The sequence below is a fragment of the Cetorhinus maximus genome, chromosome 4, assembly GCF_964194155.1.
Source record: "Cetorhinus maximus chromosome 4, sCetMax3.hap1.1, whole genome shotgun sequence".
NCBI lineage: Eukaryota > Metazoa > Chordata > Chondrichthyes > Lamniformes > Cetorhinidae > Cetorhinus > Cetorhinus maximus.
This window is the reverse complement of record NC_135882.1, coordinates 7,089,784-7,107,957: the sequence shown is the minus strand read 5'-3', so window position 1 is coordinate 7,107,957 and position 18,174 is coordinate 7,089,784. Positions and strand designations below refer to the sequence as shown.

Sequence of the window (18,174 nt, the reverse complement as noted above, 5' to 3'; positions counted from 1 at the left end):
TCGCACTGAGTGGCTTGCTAGGCCATTTCAGAGTCAACCATATTACTGTGGAACTGGGGTCACATGTAGGCCAGACCAGGTAAGGGTGGCACATTTCCAGATGAGCTTTTACAGCAATTGACAATAGTTGTCATGGTCACCAATACCGAGACTAGCTTTAGATTCCAGATTTTATCAATTGAATTTAAATTCCACCAGCTGCCATGGTGGGATTTGAACCCATGTCCCTCACAACATTAGCCTTGGATTAGTAATCCAGCAACAGTGCCACCATGCCACCCAAAAAGAAGCCATGACCACAAACACATTTCATTCCAAATCAAAATATAAAAGCACACACACCTTTTCCCAGAGCTCAGCACATGATTAATCCATGTAGACTGAAGTAGCAGTTAAAAGAACGAGGGGGGATCTACCAGAGATAAAAGATTACTCCTTTTGCAAAAAAGCCTGTTTATATTTGTTCAGTGCAAGTGAAACGAGAAAATAAATACGTATTAGCAGCTCATTCTGGCAATACTTAATGTTTCACAAACTGCAGATGTGGAAGTACTGTTGTTACTTACACCCCAGGGATCTAAGAGTATTAAAAATTCTGAAGTAAATTGTTAGGCATAGTGTATGACTGTGCTTGACGTATGCCAAGTAATTTTCGGTATGCGCCAAACTCTTGCACGTGCTCTGTCTTGTAAATTACCAGACCAGTTCTGTAATGGGCCTCAGACACAATGCTTTACTTGCCGACCAGTGCTTTTCCTGCCTTCAGCACTGAACCAGATACAGTTTTTCAAAATAAACACGCTTCCTAACTCTGTCCAAAAGCAAAATCTGGGAAGATTTCTGCCGCTAAGCTACCTAAAGTAGAATTGTTGAAAATATCGGAATCTGCAGGCTATTTGAGTCACATGGCTCATTATACTCAAAGTGAAAAATGTATTACAATGTAAATAATGGATCATAGGGACAGGAGGAGGCCATTCAGCCTCTAAAGCCTGTTCTTCCATTCCATTATATCATGGCTGATCCATATCTTAACTCCATCTAAGTGCCTTAGTCTCGTAACCCTTACCTAACAAAAAACATATCAATCTCAAGATTTGAATCCCTGGAAATAATCACAGCCTGTCACCTCACCAGGTACACTGGTAACAAAATTGTGAATTAATTTAGAATCAGCACATTTATGAATTGGAAGCGTATTGTGAACAGAGCAAATCTTTGGCCATCAAGGGCTTCAAACAATGTCAACGCCCAAAAACTGAACTTTCAGTGATCTGTAAGATGGCATCTGGACCCTAACAATGGTTCCATATCCACTCTCTAGAATGATGCAAGAAAAGGTAGTAGTTGTCTTACACATTCATGTGTATCTTATGCTTTTGCCTTTGTGGCTCTTTCACGTTATGGGTGATGGTGCTGCTGAACAGGGACAAATGGTTAACAATATCATCAATATTTGTCAGACATGTCAATGAACAAAATAGTTCCACGCCCATTCTGTGCGATGCTGTCGCCTTGCTCTGTTTTTGCCATTTCATTTTGGTGCAGAAAAGTGGCACTGATGTTTTCATAGAGTTCATCCTTAACTTTCAGCTTTGCTCCCAACTAAAACCCTGATTACTTTGGCCTGCAGTTGTTCCGCATGGTGAAGGATGGTAAGTAACAATAAAGACACATGAGCTCAGGACATCCCAAAACGCCTTACAGCCAATGAAGTCTGGTCACCGGTTTTAATGTACGAAACACAGCAGCTAATGTACGCACAGCAAGCTCCCACAAAACGCCCGTGAGATAGTGATGTTCTTTACTGATGTTGGTGGGCAGTTAAATATCAGCCCAAGACACTCTTCCTCTTCATTTAAATAGTGCTGTGGGGTCCTTTAATTCCACCCTAAAAGAGCAGGTGACGCATCAGTTTCATGTCTCCGCTGAAAGACGCCTTCATTAGTGCAGCCCTCCCCCAGTGGAAATTGGGAGTGTCAGCCTAGGTTTAATTCTCAAGTTACTGGAGTGAGACTTGAACCCATCACCTTCTAGCTCAGACAGAGGACTGAGTCACGGCTGGCAGAAGGTAAAAAGCACAGCGGATCAACGTTGGCTAAAGCTCAGTCTAGTAATAGAGAATTTACCTTACGCACAGCATCATCTGTTAAATCAAAGGTATAAGCACTTGAATTCAACATCATAAATCGCAGGTTGAGGAGTAACGCATCTGAAGGTGCATTGGGCATTATTTCTAGTGAGGTTAAAAAGGAAAAAAAAAAATAAGCAGCTGGATATGTAAAACTGGATAGTAGTTTATTTTAATTGGAGTTGGATAAATATAAATTGTAGTAAGTCAAATGGGCTGAGAGATCAAATAGGGATTGATTGAGAATGCCACTTTACTGAACAGATTTTATCTAAATCACATCCTGTGAGCATCAAACAGCATTTACTGCAGTGTCATTTTCAGGAGTGTTACAGTTGGACTGTCAGCACCAGCAAAAACAAAGGACAGCAGTATGTTGTAGATCAGTGCAGTGAATAAAAACTTCCCGGCACAAAAACCAGCAAAAAAGCACCCTCCCTTTAAAAGGTTTTTTCTAAAAAAAAAGAGCTTATACATAAATAGGTTCTTCCTGGTGAGGTGTCGAGGATTGGTTCACGTGGGTACATATCGCAGCAAATTCTTGGGCTGTGGGGAGGGTGCAGAAGCCACCCCTACTATGGTTGGGACAGTTTGGAGGGCAGTAGCCTGCTGGACTGCTCACACTCTCCTCCTTCTCAGCAAACCACGTTCAGCGGTGCCACTCTCTCTGGAGGTGCACACGTACACAGGCGCACACACACACACAGGTACATACACATCAGATGTACATAAGGGCACACACACAGCACACACAGACACGCACACTGGTGCACACACAATAGGGCGGTCACTGCTGGAGGCTATGAATACTGGACATCAGACCATCAGTGCTGCAGCGCACATGTACAGACATCATCGTCGCACCACGCATAGAGATGATGTCAACACGGGCCTCCCATCCATAAGCCCACAACTAAAAAGGAACAGCTTGCAAAACAACGAGAGGAAGGAGCACAGGCCCTTGCCGGTGTTTCACTGAGGCAGAGTGGTCAGTGTGAGCCACAGGGACGGACCTGCAGCGACCGTTTGCATTGTTAGTGACTCCAAAGTAAAAATACCGGGCAGAAAGGCCTCTGGTACCAGACAGCAGACAGAGCAGCTAAAAACCAAACTGTCCAGTATAAAACCGGACAACTGGCCACCCTAACGCACACACGTGCATACACACACACATACACACATATACACTCACAGGTACACACATACAGATACATATACACACACAAACACACATACACACAGACACACATATACACTCACAGGTACACACATACAGATACATATACACACACACACACACACATACACTCACAGGTACACACACACAGATACATATATACACACACACACATACACACAGACACACATATACACTCAGGTACACACACACAGATACATATACACACACACACACATACACACAGACACACATATACACTCAGGTACACACACACAGATACATATACACACACACACACATACACACAGACACACATATACACTCACAGGTACACACATACAGATACATACACACACACACACACACACACATACACACCGACACACATATACACTCACAGGTACACACATACAGATACATATACACACACACACATACACACAGACACACATATACACTCACAGGTACACACACACAGATACATATACACACACAGATACACATATGCACAGATACACATGCACACAGATACATACACACACAAAGATACACATACACACACACATATACACAGATATACACAACACAGAGATACACAACACACATACACACACACAAATACACACACACACATACACAGATACACATGGCATAGGCACACAAACATAAGTGCAAAGACACACACAAACACACACAGGTACACAGTGACATGGCCAGACACGCAGCTACACACATACACAAACACACATGGGCAAACAACACGGGCACGAACAGACACACACACACACACACACAGATATGGACGCACGCACAGACAAGCACACAGGTTCCAGGTACATGGTCCAGCCCCTGTGAAAGTGAAGCTTGCCTTGTTAACAGCCTGTAATGATGGAGGTGTGTGTACTTGGAGCTGCCGTCTGGCACAGATTGTTCTAGACCCGCGGGAACACAGATCCACCCCTGATCCGGGGCACGGTCAATCCGCAGCTAGATAACCGGACAGGGGAAGCTTGCTTTCCCCCCACCGCCACCCCCATTCCATAAATCAATGTGCAGAATAATTGCTAATACAACCGGCTATCGATTAGCGCGCTGCCGCTCATTTTGTGGCGATAGCTGAGAACTAACAAAGTGACAAGGGTAAAGTGTTATTTCTTTCACAGGCAGACAGCTGGGCTGGAAAAATGACTCCGGCGAGCAGTAAATTCTTAATTGACACCTGTCAAGATAATGGCAGCAAGTCACAGCTGTCGCGGGCAAAATTCATCCCTCGCCTTGTCCATCCGTCAACCTTAACACCCAGTGCAGCGCAGCGCCTTCTCTCTCTCTCTCTCTCTCCCTGGCCTCCCTCCCTCCCCAAAGCACCTTTAAAATCGCTGCTCCCGCTTTTTGCACAAACCCTGGAATTTTGTGAGTGAGAGAAATCTTTTTTGTTGCAATAACTAAATCCCCCCTCCACTCTCTCTCTCTCTCTCTGTCACCCTGTGGTTGGAGTGGGTGGGGAATTGAGTGGGTGGGGAATTGAGTGAGTGGGGAATTGAGTGGGGAGGTGGAGGGAATGAATGGACTGCCAGGTAACAAGGGGTGCGAGGCAGTATGTGTTTATTTTAAGCGTGCCATTGCACATCTTGCTGTTTCACCTTAAAACCTGGCATTTCCATAAAAGCCGCTTACATGCCCCAGCATCAGCTGCAGATTTTTTGGGGTGGAGGGAGGTGGGGGGAGGGGGGGGGAAAAAAGACACACAAAATAAGAATGCTAAGCCAGATAAAAGGTAATAGTTTGCACCCTAGGGGTCACTCATGGATCCCTTCTGCTTTTTTAAAAAAAAAACCTTTAAGAGCCATGAATATTTGGTGTTCATGTATACATTTTTTCTCCTCCCCCCCTCCCCCTCCAGTAGAATCATCATTTGAACAAGTGAAACAAAACTGAAAATGATCTTACGGTGGCCGCATGTCTCAGGATCTCACTCGCATGCAATGTCTCAATATTAAACCCCGAGTCTTGCCGCGCAATATCCCTACAGGTGACAGACATGGTGTAGTTACATGTCCCTCACATGCACCGAAAACCCAGGTGTAACTTGCCTCCTGATCAATTTCCTTTAAGAGGTATGAGTGGGAGGGGGGGAGTGGGGGTCTGAGTGCTTGCTAGCTAGCCCTGTCTCCCAACCCCTCCAAACCAACCATTACAAACAACACAGAGAAATAAGCCCAGATCAGTTAAGTGCAAAGGGTTAAAAGGTCGCTGTAGTCCCGCTAGCGAGGGTGAGAAGGTGAACGATTATTGAGGCAGCCCAGGCCACCACAAAGCTCAGGCGCTTTGAAGCTTCTCTTGTTTAACATGGCTTTGATACTCGGGGAGGGTCACACTGAAAGCTTCATTACCGGGGCCTAAGTTTCTCGTCGTCCCGTCCCCCCTCCCTGTGTTCACTGCACTCCCCTCAGCTCCACACCTCTCTCCTACTCTCCAAATACACAGACAACCGAAGCATCAAGACCCCCAACGAGAAAAAAAGCAGATTACTCGCAAAAATCTGGGATGGACCAAAGTTACAAACTAATTAAATCATGGGATCAACTAAAGTTATAACTTAATAACAACCCTGGGACAGGCCAACATGATAACTGTGCTGGGAATATCCATCATGCCCAGTGATGGACTCAGAATGCATTTTGTAAGTTCTTCCATAAGAATGTTCCTTTAATGATTTAAACATGGAAAGATTGCTGCCTGCACTCGTGAAAAATAAGTAGCTCACTTACAAAAAATTAGCAACAAGGTTTGTACACAGGGGTTCCTCAATGCGATACTTTTAAAAACTGACTGCACATACCAGCTTTCCAATAACGTTCTTATCCATCTCCGTATTCTCAAAACCAGCAGTATTTGGCTTTATTTGCGGGAGGATGGGTGGGGCGGGAGTGGGGGGGAGGGAGGAAGAAAGGGATTTGCATTTCTATAGCGCCTTTCACAACTTCAGGATATCTCAAAGCACACTACAGCCAACCTTTGAAAAATATGACAGCCAATTTGCACACAGCAAGCTCTCACAAACAGCAAGAAGCAGATAATCTGATTTTATTGATGTTGATTGAGGGATAACTATTGGCCAGGGCACCAGGGACAGCTCCCCTTCTCTTCTTCCAAGAGTGCCAATGGATCTTTTGCGTCCACTTGGGAGGGCAGACTTGGTTTAAAGTCACAACTGAAAGAGAGGAACTGTTGGCAAACTTCTGACTGTAATCAAATTGCGGTAATCTTTAAAGGTGCATCTGATCACAGCAATTCAAATAAGGGACTGTTGTCACAAATCACAACTCTGGTCAACTCAAGAGTCAGGAAGGCAAATTTCAATGAAGAGGCTCAGTTTCTTAACACAGGGCACCTCCCTGAATATCACAACTCTTGAGAGATAACTGACAGGTGCACTCTTTAATTTGCCCATGTTTTCTAGTGACAACCTTTCCAATTCTGTTCACTTTGACACATATCCATTATGCGACGGCATCATAGCAACTGAAGGAATACCAGGACTTAGTAATTGTCCAAGAATTCTAGATACATTAACACCTCTCAGAACAGAAAATCATTTGATCAAATGGAAAATATGCCTTTTAATATTTTTGCAGCTTCCTAAAGAAAAAGTCAAGCATATTTTTATGAAGCAATAAACATGATAAATGAGCTTGGCTAATGTCACTGCTTACATCTGTGCAAAAAGGACCAACCTGGTTCTCCATCCTCTCCCGCTTAAATTAATCTGTTGGCACAACTCACTACAGTCACTGTGGTCTACACAAAGGACATTTTACTTAAATCTCTGAAGATTCAGACAAAAGACAACTGCTTTCCACCAAGAATATTGACTTAATTGGAGACAAGAGGTTTAGTCTAAAGGCCTTACTGCTGCTGTGTTTTGGTTAACCCATCAAAAGCTTTTCTTGCATAACATCAGAGGGCGACATTCTCAGACTTTGTTGAATGCTTAAATCCTAAATGACCTCTACATATCTCAACTGATCATTATCAACTTCGAATTTGATGGCAGATGCCCAATGGCAAATGCAACATGATTGAGTGCCCCCCTACACCAAACACATAGATAGGCAATAGAAAGGATATCCAGGAATCAAGACACAGCAACCAAGAGTATAGCAGAGAATTTACACCACAGGCCCTTTGGCCCAACTGGTCCACGCTGATGTTTATGCTCCACACGAGTCTCCTCCCACCATACTTCTCTCACCCTATCAGCATATCCTTTTACTTCTTTCTACGCCATGTGCTTATCTAACTTCCCTTTAAATGTATCTACGCTATTCACCTCAAGCGACGAGTTTTGCATTCTAACCATTCTCTGGGTAATGACGTTTCTCCTGGGAGGAGTGGTCACATGTGAAAGGAAATTGGGATTTCACTGAGCCTTGCACATTTCTTTTAATTCAGGTTCTGAATGCGCGACAGAATCTTTCCACCACAAAACAGTCAAGGCAGTAAACTTCAAAGTTGCTGAGGGAGAGAAGGAGCGAAAAGGAGAAAGGATGGTGGAGGTAGGATGAACGAAGAGAGACCACCCAAAAGAGTCAGGCCAGGACTATGGAGACAGTGACCCCAAAAGGAAGCCCAGAATCAATTTTTTTTAAAAACACATCAAATCAGCTTCTTGGGACCTTGTTGAGAGACTGAGGTTCTGTAAGAAGATTGGGTAGGAAAGAAAGCTTATGCAATATAAACACAGTTGAAGTGTAGGAAAATGCAGCAGACAAATTGTGCGCAGCCAGCTCCCACAAATGGCAATGAGTTAATGACCAGATAATAGGTTTCTAGTGATGGTGTTTGAGAGGTAAATATGGGCCAGAACACTGAAGGAAACATCTCTGTTCCCAGGCATCCCATTTGAAGGCTCAGCTCTCAACCACAAAGCCATGAATTTAAGTTCTAAGTTAACTACTAAACGAACGGGCCTCTTTAAGTTGTCAAGTTTTTGACTGAGAACTGTGCAAATGTGAGATGCTCATACTTAAGAGATGAGGACCTGTCTACAGCTGGGTAACATTGATGGAGAACACCACAACTTCCATTCTCCTAGCTAAAGAAGGATGTACAGTGACAAGGGGTCAGCAAAGCAGAAAACAGGAAACACAAATACAAATAATAAATCTGGGGATTAGACTCTAAAATAACACACAAGTCACCAGGAGAGAAAACACACTTGGACTAAGACTGTATGGATTTTCAAAGAACAGGTGGTAACAGTAAGCACAGTTAGTAAAAGAAAGAACCTGTATTTATACAGCTCCTTTCATAACCGCGGGACACCCCAAAGCACTTTACAACAAATGAAGTACTTCTGAAGTGTCGACACTGTTGGAATGTAGGAAATGAGGCACCAATTAGCGCACAGCAAGCTGCCACAAACAACAATGTGATAACAATCAGATAATATGTATTAGTAACGCTTTTTGTGGGGTAACTATTGTAGACATGAGTTATGCCAGTTACTTAATACAGTCTGTGTTTTATTTTTACAGAAAGGTACAAAAATGCGATATCTGTCAATAAGAAAAGCTTCAATTTGTAGAAACAGAGTTTACTTGATGCAACTCAATGTGACTACCAATTCATAACTAAAGATTTAATCATTGAAGTAGGTGGCTTGTTACCAGATTGGAGGGGCAGAAAATCATCTTGGCTCAGGGAGGGGAGGAGACTAGTAATCAATTTTGTTAAAATACACCTGAAGTTCAGAACACTGGAGCATTTTTTGCCTGCTGTCTTCAAATTGAGAACACCGCAATATGCTGCTACTGTTAAAGTGGGATCAATTTGCCTCTGCGCAGTGCTCAATATTCCAAGTCATTTACAAATATAAGAGAGTTGATTTATTCCTGATCTCAAAGATTTTTCGCATGCACCGAGCTTGCTACTGGAAAAATATGATGATGTTTAACTGAGATTTTCAGATGGGCCAGGAAGATGCAAGAGCCTCCTCTGGGATACCTGATACATTCAGATAGACAGATTATCGTGCTGACATTCTGAAGTGCAACTGGTGAGTTATTCCACAATTTCAGCAATTTGGACTTTCCAGAATTGCGGCTTAAGCTGATGCCTAGCATTGGAACATGGGAATAGGAGGAGGCTATTCAACCCCTTGAGCCTGTTCTTCCTTTCAGTTAGATTTTGGCTGATCTATATTTTAACTGGATCTACCCATCTTGGCTTTGTAATTGGGGGAGATGGTGGTGTAGTAGTAATGTCACTAGGATTAGTAGTCTAAAGGCCTAGGCTAATATGCTGGGCACATGGGTTCAAATCCCACTAGGGCAGATGGTAAAATTTAAATTCAGTGGAGCCAGGTATCAGTGATGCTGATTATGAAACCCTTGCCAATTGTTGTAAAAACCCATCTGGTTCACTAATGCCCCTTTAGGGAAGAAAATCAGCCATCCTTACTTGGCCTGGCCTGCATGTGACTCCAAACCCACAGCAATGTGGTTGACTCTTAACTGCCCTCTGAAATGGTGTGCCAAGCCACTCAATTCAAGGGCAATTTGGGATGGGCAACAAATGCTGGCATTGCCATCGATGCCTACATCCCATGAAAGAATAAATTAAATTAATCCTAAAAACCTTGCCTAACCAAAAAAAAAAATCAATCTCAGTGCTGAAATTTTCAATTGCCTCAACAGTTTTCTGTGGGAGAGAGTTCCAGATTTCCAGTACCTTTTGTGTGGAGAAGTGCTCCCCGATGTCACCACTGAATGGCCTCGCTCTAATTTTAACATTTCGCCCCCTTGTTCTGGACTCACCCAGCAGAAAAAATAGTTTCCCTCTATCTACCTCATTAACTCGTTTAATCACCTTGAACACTTCAGTTAGATTCGCCCTTTAATCTTGTATACTCGCACAAACCTTGGCTTTATAAAGCATTAGAAAAAGAAAAACGAGAATTTCTAACAACAATTTGCTCCATAAATTTGCAACACCACCACCCGTTACTGAATTCAATTTTATCTAAATCCTTTACATTTTTGGCGCTTCTACCATTTGAACACAACATCAGCAGCGCAAAATGTGTCACAAAATGCTACACAAGGCAAACAAACGACAAAGAACAAAAAACATTCATTTCTCCTTCATTCTTTGAAGAGATGTGTCTGTAATGAGTTTCAGATAAGGAATTATAAACGAAATAAAGAACTTCTTTACCCAGAGAGTGGTGAGAATGTAGACCTTGCTCCTACAAGGACTAGCTGAGGCAAATAGAACAGGTGGCTTTAAGAGGAAGCTGGATAAAGATCTGAGGGAGAAAGGAATCGAATGATATGTTGATGAGGTGAGATGCATTAAGGTGGGAGAGATGTAGTATGGAACATCAACACTGGCATGGAGCGATGGGTCAAATGGCCTGTTTCTGTGCTTTACATTCTACGTAAAACCAAAATGTCTATTGAAAAAAGCCCTGTCATGTAAAAAAAAATCAAAACAGAAACTACAATAAACATTGAGATCTGAAGGAAACTAGAAACTTAGCTAAAATCTTTTAGTCTGGCTTTATTGCTCTGTTAGAAGCAGAATTACCGAGGTCATTAAGACAGCATTGTCTCTGTGACATGATTAGTCAGGTAGCAAAGTCCATTTGTCACCTGCACCAGTAAATTGAGTTAATACTGCACTACGGGCAAAAGGGACTGTATAATATCAACTTGATCACATCAAACTGACTGCGAACCTGACACCTTACTAAATTTGTCAGCATTAATCATTAAACCTGTCACAAATCCATCAAGTTTACCGATAATTAGAGGCTTGGTAATGAAGCGGGCTAAACATCCCTTACTTTTCCCTCCTTTTTTTTTAAAGTGATAATTATGAGGCCTCCTGGTTTACAAGGGACCACTTCCTCTGGTCCTTTTCTTCCCATCAATGCACAGAAGCAATGGGACTGTCTCAGGCTCTTCCCCCTTTCCCCTTCCCATCAGCCTGGGCTCTTACTTACATACATCTGTTGGTCCACATCTTCAGAGCCATTTCCTGGCTGCCAAACAATCAATTTTTTTTTTTTAGACGCTATTGCTATTCTCAGGGAAAGAAAAGTCATCAGTTATGCAAGTTGTAACAGCCAGACAAGCCAAGAGACAGCCTAATGAACCCATATTTCATCTATAAAATGTGCTTAAAATGCCACTATAAAAGATATTTTACCATCTTTTTAGCTAATTTTCTCTCAGTTTAAACAGCAGATGACTCAGTCATCAACTCTTCATTGCTATTACAAACCTGCATTTTGATTAAGTATGCCAAATGTCATGTATGGGAAAGAATGGAAACACTAAAGCCTGCCAACTTTTGATTGGCCATTAAAACCAATGATGTATGTGCCTGTCAAAAGACAGACGATTAAATCAATATTGGAAAAAGTCGTCTTGATGGCTTGTTTCTATGTAAGAGCTGTCAGGGCGAATTACCATGCACCATCACGTTTGTGTCAGTTTTTCTGCCCCCTTATAAAAATATTTGTTGTTTAAAGTTGCTGATATCCAATTTCCCCTGGACTTAAATGGAATCCTGCAATGTCATCCAAACTGACCCTCCTGCGCTCATCATTTCCTCTCCAACACAGAAAAGAGTGTGTCCTTCAAAGGGTGCACAATCCTCGGTTTATTTAAGCAGGCCTGTTTTACAAGTTTCCTTTTCATTAAAAAAAAACACACAAATAAGTAACAATTCGGATTATGCCCAGGGATTTTTTTGGATTGAACTGAATAATTTCTGGGAGGTCAAGGAGAGGGGGGGGGGATAGGAGAAGCGATGGGGGAGTGGGTACTCTGCTGCAGGGGAGATGCTTAAAACTTGGGAGGATGGAGAGGGGGTGGGGGATGGGGAGGGGAGGAAGGGGTGCAAGTAAACTTAGGACAAAAAAAACCCATAAGTGACCTGACTTGCAGAGTGTAACGTCAGGAACATGTGGGTTGCTATGGTGAGTGATTTATTGATCTTTATCAGGAATGAATAGATCAAAGGCTGCCGAGATGGCAGAGGATCCATCATACATCAAATCAAGGGTGGCAATCGTCTATTAGGGGCAGAGAAAGAGGGAGAGAGAGAGAGATAGAAAACTAGACCCTGTTAACCAAAACAAACCTCTCAGAAGGAAAGAAATATATTTTTTAAAATGTTCTATTGATTTCTTTTATCTGTGAGTGTTCAAGGGGGTTACCCATCCCTCAGAGAGTCACCATTCCTGTGGCGGGAGGAGGGGGGGAATTTCCAAAATGCATCTAGAGAGCCTATACTGCACGTGCCCTCACATCTTGAAAAGAGAGGGGATACCTCATTAGGTTAAAACATCCTCTTCAGTATATCATCAGCTCCTTCACAACACCCCCCCCCCCGAAAATAAAATAAATGATGCCACTTGACATCTATTTAAAAATAATCATATAGCTTGGCTTCAATGCTTAAATTTATATTTTTAAAAAATCAAGAAGACTGGGCTCCTCACGAGGGGAAGGATGTTGTTGTGGGGCGGGGAGGTAAGAGAGGGTGGGGTGACATAACAGGCTGGAAGGGGACTTGGACGGGGTGGGGGGGGTTCAAAATGCAATTAAATGCGATCAAATCCGCGACGCAGCATAAAAAAACATGACGCTGACAGCATTTGACAGACATCTGACAAACTACGCCACTCACACCGAGAGAAGGAATGGTCAAAATAACTAAAAAAAAAAAAAATCTCCTCCAACACCGAGCAACACAACACAACACACACAAATATAGACCCACTCGACGGGGGCAATTGAGAAATTGGATTGATATATTAAAAAAAAAATGAGGTGAGGGGAGTTACAGTGGGGAGGGAGGGAGGGAGGGGGTGGAATAGATCCCCCCAAAAAATATCCATCTCCGTGTTATCCGTATCCCTGCATTTGGTACACAGGAGCAGGATGTAATGCGAAATAATAAGACATAAAAGTGCATCTTTCTCTCTGTAGCTCTTACCTGCCGAGCGCTTGGGAGCTTGTTGTTTTCTCCTCGGCATGATGCTGCTCGTTTCTGTTGCCGGCCAGGAGTTTCCGGAGTTAGTACTTTAATTTTCGGCGTTTTCATACAGACCACAATAAGGCAGGAGGCGAAAGTGTAGCAATGGATTCTATTTTCTTGAACTGTGTGTGTGTGGGTTTTGTTTTTTTTTTGAGGGGGGGGGGGTGGTGGGTGGGTGGAAGGGGGGTTAGATGGGGGAGGAGGGGTGGGGGAGGAGGGAGGGAAGGGGGAGAAGAAGAGTTGAAAGCTGTACGAAGAGGGGGGGGAGGGTGGGTGGGGGGGGCGGTGGGGAGAGCTCTATATTTCCCTCTCTCTCCCTATCTGTCTCTCTCACTCTCTGTTGAAGATTGGTGCTGGTGTTGATTGGGGAGGGGGGGGTGGGGTGGGGTGGGGGGTTTGGTAGGGTGTGGGGGTGTGGGGGGGGAGTTGGGGGGGGGGGAAGGTTGGGGAATCTTGTTGTCAATAAACCGCTCCGCAAAGCTCCTTCAGCGACCAGAGATCTCAGAGAAACTGAGGTTTCAGTCACTGCCTCATATGCATAAGATAGACAGACACACACTCCAGTTACTTTCTATCACTGCCTCTCGTATCTCTCTCCCTCTCACTCTGCCCACTTTCAACTTAAATCAATGCAGAGGAGAGACAGATAATGCACATCACACACAGTTGAGTGAGAGAGCGGTGATCTAGTTCCCCATAATAATAATAATTATTATTATTTTTGGAGGGGGTGTGTGTGTGTGTGTGTGTGGGGAGGGGAGGGGGGGGAGAGTAAACTCTCGGGTGGGCTCCGGGGAAATATAGAATATCCACTGAGCAAGACAGTCTTAACTGATCCACAGAGCTATCGAGCAGCATTCAGTGATGATCCGCTCCTCTGCCCACTCCAGTACATTGCAATGTCCTCACAGTTCCCTCCTAGGAAATGTTACAACCAGTGAAGGAGCAATGATGGACGGTAAACTTCTGGTCGCAGTCCGAATTTGCCAATCTTGTCTGTAAAAAGGAACTCTTTCTTAACCCCCGCGATGTGTGTGTGTGTGTGATTTTTTCTCTCTCCTGTCTCTTAATACCAATTCGTTTGCCTTTTCAAGGCGAGGATGCCCTCCGCCATAAGTAACCACAACGCTATATGATTGTTCTATCGTCCTTTTCCTTTGAAATCTCAACGCTCAGCGATGCTCCTTGAACTCTCAGAACGAGTGCGTCCCGATATTTAAAGTTTAAAAAAAAATCTAAACGTAAGATTTCAGAGCAGCCTTGCTTTATTCTTTCTGTTTTAATGTTCCTCTTCCCCAGTGTTTTTGGCGAGGCGGTTTACTCTTGTCTGAAAGAAACTTTTCAGCCAATTTGCACGAAGCTTGGAGAATCTGGTGTTGTCAGTCGACAGGAGGTGCCCCTCTCTTATTTTAAAACTTAATTGTCTCTTTCCCTTTGTTTGAGAGACAGACCCAGAACTTTACGTTCCTGTTGCACTGATAATACTGATTTCTGTTTCCTCTCTCTCTCTCTCTGTCTCTCTCTCTCTCTGTGTGTCTCGGTTGGGAGTTGATGCCGGGCTCCTGTTTGATTTGTTATACCTTTGAGGAAGTGAATATCTTGTACGGGAAGAGGAGGGTCTGTGTGTATGTGTGTGTGTGTCCGTGTCCCTCTCTCTATTTCTGTGCCGCACTCTTCTCCAGCGATCTTACTCAGTAATATTAGCCCATGCAATAGTATTTCGAACACCGCCCCCAAATTCCCTTTCTGTCTCTGTATGGAATCTGTACCCTTAAAACCAGCTATAAACAATACTTTCTTAATAACAAGCCCCCTCCCCCTCTCTTTTATATAAAGAATGCAGTTCTTCAAATATAAGCTAATCCAAACGACAGCAGCAGGGGGGAAAAAGTCTGTATTAAGTGTTGGGGCACTTCCTGAACTTTGTTCCGTATTTTGCTTCCCTCCCTTCTCCTCTCTCTCTCTCTCTCTCCCTCCCCAGTATCTATAGTGTGTCCAATTTTGCTTTGGCAGGGAGCGTCTTTTTGCTCATACCCCGGACTCCTCGCCGCTGCTCGCCGTTACTGCTGGCTGTATTTCCCCTCACCGTGGCCCCCACCCACCCCCCGGTTAGCAGGTCGACTCTCGGGCGCCGTCTCGCCGAACTGGAGGCCCGCCGGCGGCCAGGCGCAACGTGAGGAAACTCGTAGTTACAAGGCTCAGCCCAAACTTCAGGGAGGCTGTGTGCGTCCGCTCCGCCCGCCCGTCCGTCCGCGTCCCGAGCCCTGGAGACGGCGAATTACTGCTCCGGAATCGGTGAGTTGCTGACCATCATTAACACCTCTTGCTGCCCGGAATGTTGCGCCTTGATCCAGGCATCGATTTTTGAATTCAAAACTTCAGCGGAATGGTCCTCTCCCGTCCATTATAGCAAAACAATTTGACCCTCCAATCGAACTGCTATAATTCCTCTTGAGTTCTCTGCCTTGAACACAGAGAATGTTTGGTGGTGGTAGGGGAGGGGGGAGGGAAGGGGGAGAAGGTGAGGGTGGTGGTTTGTTTGGGGGGGGCGGGTAGAGAATATGGGGGGGGGAAATAATCAGACCGACCCACTTTGCACTGGAGTGTTGGAAGTGGGAGTTAATCCCTCCAAAATAACTCCAGGATCCGCCCTAACATCTGTGCATTTATCCGGCCGTCAGGACCCTGCAACGCGTCCATCTATCTGTCAGTCAGCCTGTCATGTCAGTCTGTCTGAGTGCCTGTGCGTCAGCTGCAAGAGCGGTTTACGTGGGTTGTAAACTGACACAAATACACTCACGCTGACTGACTGACTGACTGACTGACTTGGGGGGCAGTACATCCACACACAGAGACAGAGAAATGATACAGTACTGTACTGCACAACTCCACGCAAATCCTCTCCTTCAGGAACTAAAACATTGCAGGGCGAAGCTGGGTTTCATTGCATCCGTCCTAAGTCAGCAAGTCTCTCTCTCTCTCTGTGTCTTTCCCCATAATAAACATATAAATAGGCCGATTTGCATATTATATATAGGTAGATATTATGTAAGGCAATCCAAAATAATGGAGATTCATCACGTTCCTTTTGTTCCTAAATAGGATGCACATTTTTTTTGTTTTTTAAAAAAAAAACCCAAAAACAACCCGTGGGATTTGTATATTTTCCCTGGTCTTGCTGCCTCTTCGTAGAGAAGTTGACACCACCACAGTGTCTCCACGTCTTTGCGCTTCACCGATAGATACCCATGCAGCCCTGTGGAATATTACAATGTGGTCAGTTGTATAACAGAGCCTAGCGGTAAGATCGCCACACTTGCCCGGACCTAAAGACTCTAAATGCCTGTAAATATATATATATATATATATTATTTTGTGCAATTTGGAGTAACAATTAAATCCGTACTTCCATTTGGCCTGGGCACCTTTTTCCCCCACATCTCGGATCAGTATTGAGCAGAGTTCCAGAATTGTCCAGCTGTTCCCCAGCTGCAGGGTCAGCGTGATTCGGGTAAACGTGTATTGTAATAAAGACATATTTGCCAGTCAGATATAGAACTGCGACCTTAACTATACAGGCGTCATTTTATTCACATAATACGAGTGGGGTGCTCTTGAGATTCCAGCATTAATTCGCGCTCTGCCTGCTTCACAGCAGGTAGGCGAACGAGTTCGCTGAGTCCACGCAGCGTCGTAACCCGTATTCCTATTTGAACCCTGCATCCTGAAGTTTCCTACCACAACATGTAGGACACTAATTTTTTTTTTATATATATATATCACAAGCGTTTACAAATTTGGAGAATCCTTAAAGGGAAAGTGAGGGAACAAATTCAGGGGAAGATACTGCACAAACTGCCTGAGCCTCTCATCTGATTGTTTTGAAGTTACAACGGGATATGAGCTGTCCCCATTTTGCAGTTCGAACCACGCCGCATAGTTCGCTCCTCGGCTCACTCCTTCCCGACTCAAAATACCTTTCTTCCGATAGATATTAGACAGACCACTTTGGGAGGGATGCCTGCCTTCAGATTCTTGGGAGGGACTTGTACAGTCTATAATTTTAATTTCCCATATATATATATATATATATAATCTTTTCAGAGAAAACCCTATGTCACATGAATGGAGTTACATATTTTATCTGTGAGAGTGGGTGCCAGGTTTAACAACCTCCCCCCCAACCCCCACTCGTTTTTTTTTCCTGAGCTATGAACAAGAAAGGAGAAAAGAGGGCAATGGTTTAATGTTGTCTGTCTTACGGTGCATTCGGCCTCTGTGACATGCTAAAACTGCACTTTCGTAATGAGTCTTGAAATATGATTTCGATTCCATTTTTCAATGCACCAGAATTTTATCAGTGCGGTGGGACTGTACGCCCCCAGCCTCCTCCCTCCTTAAAACAAAAAAACACCTCTTGGAGTTTTCAACAAACTTATGTCGCAGGTTCGGTTTCCTGGTAAATAGCCGGGCCTTGAAGGTTAGGTTTCAGATGTTTCATTTTGAAAACAAAATTAACGCGAATCTAAAACAATGCACGACTCTGGGATTCGTGGGAGAAACTAGGGAGCTCCAATACTTCGATATCAATCGCGTATTATGTCATTATTTTTTTTTTAAACACTGGGTTCTGTATGTAGACAACACACTTGGGCAGAGTTATTGTTTATAAATGGGACTTTATCAATTCCCGCGTTCTTGGCCTCTTCAGTCCTGGTTCGTGCTTTTGTTCTGAATCACAGTTTTTTTTAAGTCAACCGTTTCAGTGAGAACATCTGGATCTTTGGTGTAACCCAGTGTAACCCAAGAG

General features: G+C 43.8%; 2 protein-coding genes across 2 annotated transcripts in view; one reads left to right on the top strand and one right to left on the bottom strand.

The window, feature by feature from the left end:
* Positions 1–13,491, bottom strand: part of tshz1 (teashirt zinc finger homeobox 1) — an 82,353-nt gene extending 68,862 nt beyond the window's left edge. Inside the window, exon 1 of the mRNA XM_078539893.1 lies at positions 13,323–13,491. Within this exon, the coding sequence (XP_078396019.1) occupies positions 13,323–13,362 (40 nt within the window). The 5' untranslated portion in view covers positions 13,363–13,491. The remainder of the gene's footprint in view (positions 1–13,322) is intronic.
* The window catches only part of LOC144679405 (prostaglandin reductase-3-like), a 58,982-nt gene continuing 54,171 nt past the window's right edge, over positions 13,364–18,174 (top strand). Inside the window, 2 exon segments of the mRNA XM_078539762.1 lie at positions 13,364–13,405; positions 15,478–15,659. Coding sequence (XP_078395888.1) covers positions 13,364–13,405; positions 15,478–15,659 — 224 coding nt within the window.